General features: G+C 40.6%; 1 protein-coding gene across 1 annotated transcript in view; it reads left to right on the forward strand.

The window, feature by feature from the left end:
• Positions 1 to 8628: 8628 nt before the first annotated feature.
• The window catches only part of PKD1L2 (polycystin 1 like 2), a 41684-nt gene continuing 33692 nt past the window's right edge, over positions 8629 to 16620 (forward strand). Inside the window, 6 exon segments of the mRNA XM_037409437.1 lie at positions 8629 to 9163; positions 9729 to 9893; positions 12915 to 13100; positions 13877 to 13987; positions 14408 to 14555; positions 16240 to 16469. Coding sequence (XP_037265334.1) covers positions 8629 to 9163; positions 9729 to 9893; positions 12915 to 13100; positions 13877 to 13987; positions 14408 to 14555; positions 16240 to 16469 — 1375 coding nt within the window.

Raw genomic sequence — 16620 nt, forward strand, 5'->3', positions numbered from 1 at the left:
TTTCCTGTTACATATAAAGATAAGGTCAAAGTGCAATGCAGGCTAGTGGCTGGTGGTTTATAGATTGACAATTTGTAATAGCTGATCTTTAATCCCTAGCACATACACCATAATTCTTGCACATTCTCATTAACTCTTTCACTGATTCAAAGGAGAAGTAAGAAAAACATAACTCACCTCTTTGCTCCTTATGAGCCTATATGAAGCAGCCAGACATACTGCAGGAATGGGGTTGAAGGACTCTGAAACATCACCTTCAGCATTTCAGATAAAAGTTTAGACACTGCATAGGGGTGCTTGCCCCATTTGGCAGGTAGGGAGAGAAAAAGACAAGAAATACCTATCCACTGTTCTGAATTTGGCTCTTTGGGAATGACAAACATTTCAGAGCAGGGCGTCATCCTTTTCTTTCCATTCTGTGAAATTTAAAATGGGCTATTTTATTAATTAATGAAATACCATCACTGAACTGTCATGTGCTGTATTTCTTTATATACAAGCTGTTCCAGAGTGAACCCAGTGGCACATCTCTGAATTAAACATCTTTTCACAAATAATCACTCTAACATATTCTCCCATACATGACCTGAATTCACTCCATGAAAGTATGGCAGGAATCATTAAAAATAAGGGGTTTTTTTAACTTTGTGCTTTTGTTCCTAGATAAGGTACTTAACTGAGTTCAATGCTGTTAATTTTAAAATCCTCTGAGAAAAGAATTATTTCAATATAAAGCATGTGATTGCAGAGCAAATCATAGGCTCCACTGAACGTGAAGGATAAAGATTCTTTGCACAATTATATATTATGCAATTTCATATGAGGTTACCCTAAAATACATTTTTTTCAGCTAAATCGCCATTGTTCCCAAAATGTTTTAACATCACTTCTTAAGGCTGGCTGATCTTTTATAATTATACATAATTATTTTACATAAAACATTATTTGTGCTGTGGACTGCTCTGACACACTTTTTATACATTATTCCTCCCTTCCTAACCTATTGTCTGTTTGATGGCTTATCTTCACTTCACGAGATCAACAAGACGGCATGCCTTGTCCTCTGTGCAGTGTGCTGCCAGCTGGAGTTACAGCACAGAATTCCCTTCCACTCACAGTGCTTAAGAGAATAGGAAAAAGCTTTCTACAAATTCTTGTGCCTTGGACAAATTATAGTTTCAGTTTTCCTGTGGATAACAACAGTAACTCCACTGAAAAAGCCCTTCAGGATACCCAACAGAGAACAGGAGAATGATGAGTTTTGTTTCAAGAAAACTAAAGAAACACCCCACAGATTGTACTAACTTGATTTACATGAGGCACGGAGCCACAATAGCCTGATTCCTCACTGTTTCTCTTTTAGGGATGGACTGCAAATCCATCAGTCTCATACAATCAGAGAATCCAGTAGTCACAACTGGACTTCCTCATTGATGAAGTTATTCAAGGGATGCACAGTGTACTTTTCCTGGTTTCAGCTGGAACAGAGTTAATTTCCTTCTTAGCAGCTGGTACAGTGCCGTGTTTGGGATTTGGTGTGAGAACAACGCTGACAGCAGCTGATGGCTTTGGTTGTTGCTGGGTGATGTTTATAGTAAGTGAAGGACTTTTCAGTTTCTTGGGCACGGGACGTTGGGAGGGGACACAGCCAGGAGAGCTGAACTGGCCAAAGGGCTGTTCCATACCATATGACGTCAAGCTGAGTATATACAAGCTGGGGGAAGGAGGAGGCAGGGGGGACGTTCGGCATTGGGGTGTCTGTCTTCCCAAGTCACCGTGACACGTGATGGAGCCCGGCTTTCCTGGGGGTGGCTGAGCACCTGCCTGCCCATGGGAAGCGGTGAATGAATTCCTTGTTTGGCTTCGCTTGCGTGCGTGGCTTTTGCTTTCCCTGTTAAGCTGTCTTCATCTCAACCCACGAGTTTTCTCACTCTTATTCCTCCAACCCTCTCCCCCATCCCACTGTGGGGGGAGTGAGTGAGTGAGTGGCTGCCTGGGACTTGGTCGCTGGCCAGGGCTAAACCACAACATACAGTCATGTTTTTAATACATATCACCAGAAAGACTAATTTGTTTATTTAAACAAAAATATAATGCAATTTTGTATTAAAACTCTTCAAGCGCTGAGGCGCAGAAATGGTAGCCTATATAACTCATACTAGTACCCAGCCAGACTGAACTTGATCATAATGCCCAAGCATTTAAATGCCCAAACATTTAAACACTAGACATTCAAACAAGTAAACAGCCACTACCCCCATAAACTTCCTCACTATAAGACTTTTATGACCTCATCTACACCTTTCAACATCCCAAGACTATTTACATGTTTAAATATTTATGTTATATGGTTCAGTAGTATGTTTTCGAGTGGGCAGAATGACAACGTGAAGGTTGGCATTCACTTGCATGACTGAAGGTATAGAAATGGTGTTACAGACATTTACAGTAACAGAAGTTAGTGGTGCTACACATTGTCCCACCTTTTAGCCTACTGTACACCTTTGGGAGAACATAAAAGGAAAGTATAAAGAACTGTTTTCTGGTTTTAATCAGGTGGCATCTGAGCGTAGAGTGCTGAACACAGAAGCAGTGCTCCTGAACAGACACTACTGGACCTCCAGTCTTCTCATTATGGGGATTGCGAAGCTGATCTCTTTTGTAAGTTTGTTGTCTCTACTGATAAGAGACATTAATAATGAAAACAACTTGTTACACAGCTTTTTTTCTCTCTGTTTTCATGTCCTGTAAGCTCAGAAACAGCTCATAACAAGCAAAAGAAAAATGTGTAAGAAAATGAAATGGCATAAACAAGAGGTGGAAGCTGGACTGCCTAAGAAAACTGGACAGTCTTATGCCTATGGAAATCTGGAGTGACTGCAGACACCAGTGGAATTGTGATGGCTGTAGATTCAGATCCAAGCAATTTTCTTTTTGTCCCTCTGTGCGTGGTAGGAAAAGTTCAGTTCATTTGTACCTACCACTTGATGTTTCACCCCAAGAAGGTACCTTTCACCCTCAGAACAGTATCTCTTAAGATATTAAGGCAACAGCACATCTAAATTGTGCCACTTAGTCGTGATCACAACAACACAAGGTGTCAGCAGATGCTTCAGCCAGTTCTGCTACTTTCTATGTGGATTCAAGGGTAACCCTAGCCATCAATAACCCTAGCTTGATTAAAGTTCTTATGGGGTGTATATCCTCTTCTTTCCAACAGTCAAAGTTCTGCTGTGGAAGGCAATAAAACATAGGAACTAGAGAAGAAAGAGGGAGGTATTGAGGCATCAACTGTGCGGCAGGTGAGGAAAGTCAAGCTACAAGCCCAAAGGCAATATTAGATGCTTCTGAAGGGACAGTTCCTAAGAGAAGATCCTCAAGGACTTATCTGGGCAATGTTTGTGCCAGAAGGTAACCATATACATCCCATAAACAGAAATTATGTCCAAACCAGCAACTCCTGAATGTATTCCTACTTATCTTTATCCTGACCCCATCACGTCAGGTATCAATGTCTAGTTTAATTATTGTACCCTGTAAAGATAAGAATTGTTTTCCCTGTGTTTCTAAACAAGATAACATCAAAATTGCAGCTTGGCAGGGCTCACTGGTAAGTTCACTGTGTTGCCACATGGAAAATTAGACAGTAGAGCAACAACAAAACCAAACCCTTTTCAGTCAGCAAATAACTGAGTCTCACTATCAGGACAAGCAGCCTAGGAAGGAGCAGCAAGGAAGGAAGCGTGCATGTGACCCACCTTCTTAAACCAATTGGCAGCTGAACTTTTTTTAAAGCCAGCTGGAGAGATGGGAGATGTAGATGTACTTCCATCCCTTTCTGGATAGTCTGCTCAGTACTCAGTACCTCCTGCCTATGCGGGTAATAATGGAACAGGTCTTTTCAAGAGGCAGAAGGGTACATGTACCCTTTTTCTGCACACTGCGGAAGGGTACATGACACACCAAAATGGATCACTCATGATCTTGTCTCACGTTAATGACTCCTGAAAATAATCTTTTTACTACCTCAAATCCAAAGTAATATAAATCAATTTTCCATTTATGTGATTACTCAATTCATAGAACAGAGATATATTTCTGTTCCTGATAAAATCTATACGTTACATTCAGTAATATTCAGGAATGTAAAGATGGTAATATCCTCCTATAGAGAGTAAATTTACTTGCTCCTCCTCAAGGCAAATGAACAACAGCCAAAATGAATGGGTGTGTGATTTATTCCTTCCCATTGGCAGCTCTTCACTTCCTTAACTCTTCAAATCTAATACTTTCTGGCCTCTGTCAAAGACTGTCAAGCTATTCTGCTGTGCTGCAATGCCTTTTGAATCACAGGATGTTATTAGGCTGTCATGACGCAGCTGTGATCTGTACTAGGGTACAAATCAGGACCACCCTGAAGTCAGTAGTGGCACCATACCTCTCCTCCTTGTCTGCACACCCAGCTCTCCAATAGCCCAGTGAAACTCTGGAACAGACTTTTCTCTGGGACACCAAAGTTCAGAAATAGAAAAGTCTTATGAATGAGCCATGTTTTCCTAATAGCAGCAGCTGGTCATGGAGAAATTTGCAGTTGGATACAGGGAACCCTGAACTATAGAGCTATTGGTTATGTTGAACAAGCATTCAGGCTTGTATTTTTCAAAAATTGCAACCTAGTGCTTGGTGCCTAATTAGGGGCATGAAAGGCTGATTTGCAAAGGTGTCAAGGTAAGCCTACCAGTGTTGTTAGATAAGCATTGTGTGCGCTTGTCTCCCATTCTATAAGAATTTAGGCATATAAAGCTAAACTTTCCAAATGTCCTATCATTTACATATATAAGGTTAGATTTTTAAAAAATGAATTAATGATTATGAGTACTTTGAGGTTTGGCTACCAAAACTGAGCTGGTTTTAAGGAGTTCAATTTCAGGAGTGGTGAACATCACCTAGAAGGTTCCCTTACTGAATCAAGGTGTAGACCACCATTTTTTTTAAACATTTCTTCACCTTTTCAACATTGTAAAGAAAATACGTTTCAGATTTCTTTCACCTCAATAGCTTCTACTTCCCACAACAACAACAAAAAAATAATAAACCTTTAAGGATCCATTTGAAAACCAGGAATAAATCACTCATCATTGTTTTTTGTGATGTTTCATATAGCGCAATGCTTTTCTTAAGAAAGTTTCTCTTGATGGCCACCATCTGATGTAACTCCTAAGGGCAAGTTAGGACTCTAAGAGATCTGTAGGGTCCCCTAAAACATTTCTGCGAAAAATGAAAGACTTATTCCCACAGATGCAAGAGAGTTCGCAAACAAAGGAGTTATTCATAGCTTTATCGCAGCTTGGAGTGAGGGTGTGAAAATATTGAGAAAGCTTTGTCACGAATTTCTGGTCAAAGCTTGCAAAGCACAATTGCCTCGCAAGCCTTATTTTAGCTGGTGAATATGTTTTAGTTCAAGTCACTGGTACATAACACGTGCTGTAGGGGTGGTTGCTCCATGAGCCTTTCAGGCAGACAGCTGTAACTGAACAAGGATTAACAATTTTTGGCTATATGCAAAGGGGTCACAGTTCCTTCAGAACAGTGCTTATATAAAGACTTTTCTGAGCCAGCCTCAGTTCTTCAGAACTGTGCAAAAGGCAAACAAAAACCAGCAAGTGAATGGTTTTGGTGTATCCAAAATCTATACAACTGACATTTTCCGTGATGCTTCCCTGAAGTTCCTGGAGTAGCTTTACAATACCTGTTAGAGGTCAGTTACACTCCCATGCTCAGTCAGAAGAGGAGAACTTAGTGTAATTGCCAGCCACCCCCTTGAAGCAAAGACAGAGGTTTAATTAAGCACTTCCATGACTGCCTTTTGAAACATGCAAGATGAGAGTATACAGCAAGGTGTACCATTTTGTCTCTTGCACACCAGCATACGTGACTATTTAAGTAATTTCTTAAACTATTTAAATTCTTTAAATTCAGCAAGCTATACAAAGGCAAATAGAAAAAAAAAAAAAAAACCAACCCCAAAAACAAACCCACAAAAACCTCACAAAACCATTATATTGTGAAGCTTCCATACAGACTTCTGGCATAAGAAAGCTATTTTTAAAAAAGGCCTTTCTGTTGAGGAAGAATACAAAAGGCATGTTTCTTACAACATGGTAAATTCAAGGAGCACTGTTTATTTGAAATCAAGCCATTTTTCACTTACGAGTGAAAAGGGCTTTCAGAAACTTTATCTGTTCCTCAGGACCACAGTGGCTAATTTTGATGCTTTTAAAGCAGTATTTTCTTTTCTGTAAATGCTTTTCTCTTCCTTGTGGTAAACAGAATAAACTGACAGACTGCTTTACTGGCACTAAAATATATGAAGTCAACAAACTGCAGAAGAGGGAAACTGTCTTTCTTCCATTCCCCATCTGCTGCAGGCAGCTGAAGAGTTACTTATAGCAACCGTAGATTAGGAAAAAAATTCACACTGCTGTAGAAATTGCCAACAGTAGACTCACTTGGAGATCTTGGCTTTATTTGTAGACATTTCCAAACATTATTTGTTCTTTTTTAGGGCCTGTTTCAAAATCCGTCAAAGCCAAAGACAAGACTTCCATTAATTTCAATGGCTTTGGAGGAGATTCACAGAGGATAGCCTGTGGCATCTCCAGCTCTGGCGTTTTTAGCAGTATGTTCATGTAGTCAAATTTCCAGTTGCATAGGGAGAACTGGACAATGCTACAGAATCCATTCATCACAAATGTGACTCAACGGCACCTACTGGAAATGCACAGTCTGTATCACTAAGCCAGATACATTTAACTACCATCTCCTTTGCTACACCTATGTTTTTAGAAACAGGCTGTGTTTCTCATATCTAAAAGAACAAAATGGGAGGGCTGGCTGCCAGCTTCTGCAAAGCCTGGCAAGTCAGGAAGAAGCAAGGAATCTGAAGGAAATGTCACGAAGATGTACAGTGGCCAACTAACTGAACAGCAGCTGCCCTCAGCTCTGACTTTTGCAGTAGCTTGAATACAAAACAGTTCGGTTGGGGGTTCCCAGGCCAAAGCCTATGAAGTTTTGTATGTAGGCCCAAAAAGGACTCCTAATTTGCAGACATCCTTGACATAACCAGCTGATAATCAAAGTTATATGGTCTTTTCCAGGAAGGGGATGGGTGTCTGGGCACTGACTGGGCCAGATCCATCAGCTAATCAGAATATGGATTGGACTTCTCCTGAGCTAGGAAACCCAGTCTGAATATTCACATCTCAGCTGCTGCATAAGCCCTCTCTGTTAATCAGTCATAAATTAATGTGGGATCTGCTCCAAGGGCTCCATAGCTGCGGCAAGTCTTGATTTTCAAGTGTAATGGGAAAAGAGATATCCAGCATAGTGTCTGTCCCTCCATCACAGTGCATTTTCTTCCCCTTTCCTCTCCTCCTCCACAATTGTCCTACCCATTAAACACTTTCCATGGCCTTTATCTCAAACCCCCTGATCACAGTTCTGCTTTATCCAGCTGGGCAGGGTGACTATGAACCGCAGGTCCAGAAAGGTCTTGGGACTGAAGATCACTCTTAAATGTTTACTGGATGCATACTTCAGTTTGCAAGAAAGCTTTAGAGTTAGAGCTGGGCAGGCATACTGCGTGGTATGTGCACTACCTTCAGCTCAACGGCACAATCCAGGTGGCATTTCTGGAATGTGGGAATTCCACCAAACATCACTGCTTCCTGCACCTCTGTGATGAGGAGCTGGCTCACTGATCCATGTCTAAATATGAGTGCATGTTCTTTCAGCATCAGGTTATGGTGCTATAAATTAATAATTGCCTCAAATTCAGTGGGGTTAATGCCAAAGACAGGGGGATCACAATAGCTAAAGATCCTTATTTATACTCTATTTCTGCTAATCCAGTGGCCTTGTAAACCTGACGGGTATCTTTTTGTAAGGAAGTTCAGAAGCACTTTGGGATTTCAGCTCCTAAGTATTGCTGGGCTGGCTTCCCAAAGTCCATCAGCAGCCTTTGGAATGTGCACATAGGGCTCCTAAGTAGTTTTGATGATTAAGGCAATACTTTCATCTTTTCTAAATCACAGTTTTAACTTCTGGCCTCCTCTACCTCCTAGCAGGTATAAATACTGTAGCTCTATACAGTTAAGCAGCTTAGCTTGTAAGGGATGATGGGAGCATTTCACCCAAAATGAAGCTTACTTGGAACAGCTGAGATTAACCTGTGTGCGTGTAAACAGGTGGGCAGTAGGAATATGATATGATAATTAGACATTGCATTAGCATCCAAAAGAAGCACAACAAACAACTATTATTACAAATAAAGCAATCCAAAACAATAAAATATATCTAGAGGAGCACTGTGTGTTTTCCCGTCTCGTAACTCTTTGTGTTTCTCATTTCCCTAATTCTCCTCTCATTCTTACTATTGTATCTCTGTTGTTGTAAAGACCTCCAGCTTTAATGTTCACACAATGATGCCTTTGATGTAGGAGCCTTATCTCACTTTCCCATGTGTTCAACAGCAGCATCTATCAACTTTATCTTCTCTGCTCATGAGAAAAGCAATACTCTGATGTCTTGTCTTCAAACTGACTTCACGTGGAATGAGATATTTACACAATGGGCCTTACAATGGCCATTGCACTTGTTGTGTGTATCCTCAGACACAATTGCCTTTATATATTAGAAGCAATCTGTTCCATGTTCTATCGCTGCTGTTGTTGCAAGCAGCAAGGAGGAAGGAGAAATGCTGATGACATGACAAGCACGAGATCTCAAGCTTTGGAAGAAGGCAGGGGAAAGACTGGTGATTTGATAAGCAAGATGAGTGCCACACAGGGCACTGAGCTGAGAATGTGGCTTGGGATCGCAGTTCTAATTTCTCTTGCAGGATGTTTGGCTGTGGACGATGCAACCGTTGATGAAGGGACCCTTTGCTCAGAGTACCAGGTAGCTTTCAACCATTCATGCTATGAGTTTGTTAGGCTCCAGCGTACCTTCACAAGTGCCCAGAGCTGGTGTGAGAGAGGAGGAGGGCACCTTGTCTTTATTGAAACTGAGGAAACTCAAGAGTTCTTGCAAAAACATATTGCTGAGGATCAGGAATGGTGGATAGGACTGATCTCAAACTCCTTGCTGAATCAAACTACTGACGGTAGGTGATTTTGAAATCATGTCTTCTTGAAAACTGTATCAGCCCATGATGCTTACTTGACATGGTAACAAACACAGTTAGTTTCTCTGTAGACATCTGCTGAAAAGCTACTGTCTTTTGTTGCTGTAACTTCAGATTTATATTAAGAAGTTTAAATTGCCTGGTTCACTTCCCAGTTGCCTGTTGTCACCCTTTCCATTGGATCTTGTAGCTGTGTGAATGCATGGTGAATTAGAACAGCTTGCTGACCCAGTGAAAAAAATGCGCTGGGTTAGGTCTCCAGTGGAAGAGCAAGCTGAGACAATTCATCACACTAGGAAATGCTGCAAGATCTGATGCAAGGGAAATGGTGGAATCTTGAGGTTGGGAGCACAAGGGGAAGGGGTAGTGTCTCTTTTAATGATTATATCAAGTTAAATATAAAACATAATTGAAGATCCCTATTCAGACTAAACCACCTCTGCTTCAGCAGGAGCAGGGCTACAGTCCTGCTCTGCAGGCTTTGGCTCTGTAATTGTATTACAGTTGAAAATAAACACTGGGGACACAATTGCTTTGTTCACAGGGTTGATGATTTGGCTGGACACTTCAAATATAAGCTACAGTAACTGGTACAAGGATCAGCCATCTACCTTCTCATCCACATGTGGGTACATCCTGAAGAATGCCAAGTATCAGTGGGGTGTGACTGAAAATTGCAGCCAGGAATTTGACTTCATTTGCGAGTTTGGTAAGATACACAATAGCTGAAACTGAGAAGTGAGCATGCCATATTCACAACTGTCCATAAATTGCCTGGTTGCTTTCAAAGTGGCTGCAAAATAACTTAATCAAGCTTATTAAAAGTGAACAAGCAAAAGGCCATATAACCCCAGCAGGTACTCCTTTTCTAGTGTGCTGATATAAGATCTGATCTAAAGAACGGAAGAATCCTGAAATCACTGGGAGATGTAGGTGCTCAAACTAGCCAAACAAGGTCCAGGTTCCCAATAGAGGTCTAGCAAAATAGAAACGGATCTGAGGGTGAACCTAAATGAGTAGCAGTCCATGTCTACAGTGGACATAAGCTAGCTAGTTTAAATTTGAGTAGTGCCTCCCATAGCATGGTTGCAAGAATAAACTCTCACAACACCATAGTACCTGAGCTAGATGAGAACTGCATAACTGCCCTATAAAAATACTCTTAATCAGAAATACGTGCCAAAATAATTTCCATCTGTAACTGAAGCAAAAATACAGCCAAGCTTCCAAGAGACACCACTCCTAGCAGCCTGGAGTAAGCAAAAGTGAGAGCAAGTCTTTCTTGTTTCTTCTCAAACCCTTCCATGAGGTGAAGTTTGAGGGCTTCCCCAGGTAAAGAAGCAGACAAGAACCTGTACTACCTGGTGGCATTTTAGTGCTCAGACAGAAACTCTTCAGACATTGTGTCCCTTACATTGTGACTTGGAACAAACAGTCCTGGAAAGAAATGCTGGCAATATCACCTCATTCAACATATAGATACGAGGGGAATTTGTGTTTCTTGTACTTTGCACACCAGCCAGGCATTTTAAACTGTAACTAGAATAAAGGTCATAAGCGCCGGACGGACAGTTTGGCTGTAGACTCACTAATACAAAAAGTCTTTGAATCCAGTATGCAGGTACAGGTTTCCACAAACCCTAGAATTGCTGCTGCCTTGGTCCAGTACTGTACTACTTCTGACATAATTAACAAGTCATTCCAGCAATCAGCAAAACTAATAACGTTTTGTTTCCTGTCCTGATTTTCTGTTCCACATCCCCTCCCTACCTTCCTCCTCAGCACTCCCAGTTCACTCCCATCTCCCCAGCATGTCGCACCTCTGCAAATACTTCTCACTCCCTCAGCTCCCTCCCCGGCAGTCCTGCAGGTGCTCCAGAGCTCCAGATTTATGTGCTGGCCAGTTGAATCCCACACCATGGAACAGATAAACATCAGGTTGTAATCCCTACTCCTAATGGAGGCACTGATGTAGCTCCTTCTCTTCTACCTAGCTATTGATTTTCATGGAATTTTAGGGTGTTTTGAATTTTATATCTATACATCAAATCTGGCTGAAGATGACTAACATTAAAAATGATTGGGGGAGATGAAATTGGCAGACAGCACAAACCCTTATGCTTATTTTCCTTGCAAAAACAGACTAAAATTATTTTTCCATTACAACCACAGTAGACAAATGTCTGTTTATAGGGAAATTATCATCTGTTATCATAGGATCTGACTTAAAGACTATTAAATTCAAAGAGCGTTTGCATTAATGAAAAACAATGTCCTACACCACATCCATCACTTCATTACCCAGGACTGAGGCAACTATAGCCTTGTTTTCAGTATCTACAGCCCATGTCCATTAATAAACATACATATTTCGGTAACAGAGTGGACTCCACTTTTAGCAGCTTTGCGTGTGCATGCAAGGAATTAGATCCAATATCCCAAAGAAAAAGTTTCTCTAGGTGTTGAATGCCTGGAACTTCCCACAGCCTGAGTGTGCTTCAGTTTGTCTCTGTAAAATGGGCATAGTGATACTTAACACCTTCACACACAGCTACTGTGAGGCTTGGTTTGCAGTAACGTTCAGTTTGAAACTTCAAATTAAATGTGTTGGTACCTCCAAATAGTACCACTAGTTGAATTTAATATCTCTCATTCCTGATAACTTGTCTACTTGATCTATGAACTAGGTCTATCTGTACAAACCACTAACCAGAGTGTTCTGTCTTCATCCTTTCTTTGGCCATCTATCCTGGTTATCTGTGTTTCTCGACACAAATAAAATCTTTCCTTATTATTATTTCTTATTATTTCTAGAACAAAAAAAAATTTGCACAAGATGATAGTCTGTATTAGAATTTAACAACAAATTATTTTTCAGGCTTATTTAGAGAGCTCTAATCTGTAAACTGATCATGTTGCTATAGTTACAGCCAGGCTTAGATTTAGCCTTTAAATAACAATAGCACACAATTACTGCAGTGTGCACACATTGGCACTGTTAATCAAATTACTTAAGGGGAACGATCAAAACAGCAACTGGAGGACAATGTATTTAAACCTGAGACAGCTGAAACAAAAACATTCTTTTGCAACACTCCCAAAAGACAGCAGTCTTTTGCATCCTTCTCTTCAGGGTATTAAGTATCCTGATTACTACAGGATACTAAGAATTCTGAAAGATAATTAACTGTCCCAGATTAATCAAAGAATGAGGTGTACACATTTAGAGATATGACCTTACTCATTTGAGCAGTCCTGCTGAATGAAGTCAGTCGAATATCACACAGGAACAAAGGTGTCTCTGTAGCAGAAATGGGAACAGGTCCCATACTTAATATGCAAACTATTCTCCAGAGCAATTACCTGAACATCATGCAAATCACACACTGCCAGAAGGCTCTTTTGGAAGCAAGGAGTAACTTTAAACCTTCCAGTACTGCAGATCAAATAAATGCTAAGCATTTTCCTAAAAAAAAAAAGCTTATTTTTTTAATTCAAAATTTTTTATTTTAAAAAAATATTCTCAAATTTTTGTTTAAAGCAGTAAAAACCAGAAATCTATTACTTTGGATTTTAAAAAAGGGAAAATATTTTATTCTTTGTTCTTTTTTAAATTTTATTTTATTAATTGTTCAGCTTAAAAGGGAAAAGAGAAGAAATGGAAACTAAAAAAATGGTTATTCACAACTGTAGCAGGATTTTTCAGAAATATTTTTTTCTCTCCTATTAGAATCTGGTCAGAGCATTGCTTGTGAAAATAACAATGCCACTGTACAGTGCGGATCAGGAGAAGTTATTCAAATCGGAGAGAGCTTCTATGGACGGAAGACCCCTCACTACTGTGTATCGGAGACTCCTCTCCAGTACGATACAGATGAAGGCTGTAGCTGGATCAGTGTCAGAGATGAAGTAGCAGGTAGTATCTTATGGCATTGCTTGTTGGAAGCATAGAGTATGTGCCAAAGTTCCTGGTCCCTAAAATACTTTAGTTTGTATTTCAGTAGAGTTAGTGAATGGGAAAGTGGATTATTGCTAAAATGAAGGGAATCAGAGAGAACTTCTGATGTAGGAGGTTCCCAGAAGAGGCTGGATGGAAAGGAGGGACTTTGCGAGGAGCAAAGATTCAGAGGAGAGTGGGAGCAAGTGGAGAATTAGGGCGTTTCTCTCACTGTGTGAAGAAAATATGTGGCCACGCTGATTCCCTGATGAACTCAATGGGATACCCTAGGTTTGACAGAGATGGAAGAGAACACATCCATACAAACCTAACTCCAAACCAGGAAGGGCGAAAAGGCTGGCACCCACGGGGACAGGAGGGATCTGCTGCTGCCTGCTGTGTGTTGAGTACCCAGCTTGCTGCACCTACGTGGCTCTGCTGCCTGCCAGACTGAACAGTGGCTATGGCCTGTCTCTATGGTGATTCTTTGGGCTTCTAGCCAAAATGAAACAAAACACGTAACTTGGGGGTTTTAGCCACTTTAACTCAGCTTTTTTCCAGTAAAGTGGAATGGTGCTAAGAAATACCAGGCAATAAGCAACACAAGTCAAAGTGACGTGGGAGTTTGTCTAGACATCAGGCACCTGGTGTTGCTCCCTCTCTCCTTGTTTTCCCTCTAATCATCTCTCATCCGAGCTGTTACGACAGTCAAAGACAAAACCCACTGGTTCATATAAAATGGTCCTTCTTTCCAGGCCAGTGTCACGGTCTCCAGGCCTGCCAGGTGGCAGCAGATGGCACTTTCTTTGGAGATCCTTGTCCAGCTTCTGGAAGCTATTTGTCTATTCAATACCACTGCAAGGAAGGTAAGTGGGAGGGGGCTGTCAACACCAAAAGCCTGTTCTGCTCTTTGCTGCAACACTGTGAGCATTGATATTTATCTTAAAAATCACAGCTCCATCCTCAGTGAAAAACCTGGAAGAGCAGTGACCACTAAAAATAGGGACAAAAATGTAGCTTCCCTGTCCTGAGGGGTTTTGGTAGGATACAAAGCTAGGAAATTCAATCACATAAAACACACTTAGATGAAATTATGTTCCAAAAGAATCTTGAACCAGTAGGTATGGGAAAGAATCAGCTCCCTGTTGCACCACTAATGCACTCAAACTAGCATCAGTATCAACTCTGTTTTGGAGAAGGCCTGCTTTCAATAGACGACAATTATTTGAATGATGCAAGAAATGTAGACAGACGATGGCATTGAATTCTGTCATTATGTTTTACAGGTCTGCAGCTGGTTGTAACAGATACGTGCTTTGTCTTTGAAAATGTCATGGTCAGTTTGAACTGGCTGCTCTCTCCATACTCTGGCAACCTTTCCTGTATCATTAGCACTGGAGATGGCCACACTGTTGATCCTTACTACCCTCTAACGTAAGATACATCCTTCATGTATCATCAGATAACCAGTCAGTTTCACTGCTTGCATTTTATTGAATGCTCCAAGTCTCTTAAATGAGATGTTAAACATTAAGTTGATTAATAATAGATCATACTTGGATTCTGCAGAAACTTGTTTTGAAATTAATACACAATTTTTTGTCAAGCTGCCAACCACAATCTTTCTTCTGCTTATGATGACAAGTGATTCCTACTTCTTACTAAGAGAATTTATTCCCGAACCCAAGACAGAAAATTACTGAAAACATATCAGTAACTGCAAAAAAACCAGGCAAGCATTACCTTCTTAAGTTTAAAGAGTATTTTTTAATAACATTTAAAATAATACAACAGCTGGAGTTTTTCTTTTGCTTTAGTTGCATAAAAATTGTGTCTTCTCAAGATGAAACATTTTTCTGCTGGATTTAAAAATCAGGTTTTGTCCTACTTCTAGGAATGACAGACAGAGAATGGCTCTAGAAATTTATTCATTTACTGATGGAATCCTTCTTGAGTCAACCAGAAAAGTAGGAGTAGAAGAATGAAACCCAAAAAGCAGTAACGTACTAGAAACAGTAAACATTCTTTCAGAGCTACAGACACAGGCCTGTAGCTGTAAAGAACTTGAAAAAAATTCTTTGATAGTGCGCTTTTAAGTAAGATACATTTGCTGGCTGTAAGCAGAGGCTTGCTCTTTTTGTGGGAAGCCCTTTTACTTCACCTACTAAATGGCTCACGGTCATGCTCATCTGTTTTCTGTGTCCAGTTTGGTACATACTCTTACAGGAATTGCCTCTACTGGTCTGATCTTGTCATTGGCATGTTTTTGAAATCTGGTTAGAATGAAACCTTTGTCTTCATTAAAACTGCTAATGAAAAATAAGTGTTATCAAGGATGATATATCCTGATCTTTGTCTGCATTTGCTAGGTGGTACCATGATAAGAACAGAAAGAGTTCAGAGACAACAGTGTCAGGAATATCACTTATTTGCTTTCCATGGTGCATGTCATTCAAGAAGGGTATCTTTAGGTTCTTTTCATCATTTTGCTGTGCTTGTTAGTAATAACAGCAACTACCACAGATATCTTCATATCCATTCATCTCTTATTGCTATCATGACCAGAGCTGCACCAGACCCAGGAGTCAAGAAGAGACATTTTTGCTAGCGTGGGCAAGTACAGAAGCAGCTGCACATTAAAAAAAAATAGAGCAAGGGAGTGCTCTGACAAAATGCTGAGGAGCCTCAGCTTCCACTGATATATCTAGGAGAAGGTAAATCAGGAATAAAATAAAGAATAGAGAATTAAGGTCACTGTTACATGTTCTAATATGCACAGTCACATGTCTGTGCTCAGAGCCAACGAGTCACAAACCAGATCTAATGCCACATGCTATTGAACTGTAATCTACCTACTTTACAGCAAAATGTATCCACCCGTATAGGTACGCTTTGAGAATGACCACCCCTGATATACAACCTTAATGACGCTGTAGCTGGAACAAAGGAACAATCTCCAACCCTAAAAAGTCTCTGTAAATAAATGAGGGATTACAGCGATTGCAGGAGAGCTGAGTCAGGTCAGAAATCTGGGAACTGTGACCACTGTTCCCACGTAAGGCTAAGGATTTCCCAGGACAGTCTTCCACAACAAGTAGCTGTTCTCTTTCTATTCTAGACTGGTCAGCAACGTCACATACAGGTATTCAACTCCTGGAGTGTTTACTGTTTTTGTGGAATGCACCACCAGTGAATGGCACGTGATGGCACAGAAGAGGGTGACTGTACAGGATAAGGAGGATCAACTAAGCATTACCGGGTGCTATAGCCAGTATGAATCTGGGAACAGCTCTCACTGCCGTACACTGTATGGGGAGTTGTTGTGGATTCAAGTTGAACTCAATGGAGGTGACGGTAATTACTTTTCGTGATTTAAATGGTAGGCTAAATATTATGCCACCCATGCGATAGAAGCAGGATTTTCATTATGCAAAACGAGTCACCTTTTTAGTGAATGCTTTCCCTCTAACTGTTGCATTGCTGCAATTGAACGCTCTCA

This window comes from Falco rusticolus, chromosome 15 (assembly GCF_015220075.1).
Source record: "Falco rusticolus isolate bFalRus1 chromosome 15, bFalRus1.pri, whole genome shotgun sequence".
NCBI lineage: Eukaryota > Metazoa > Chordata > Aves > Falconiformes > Falconidae > Falco > Falco rusticolus.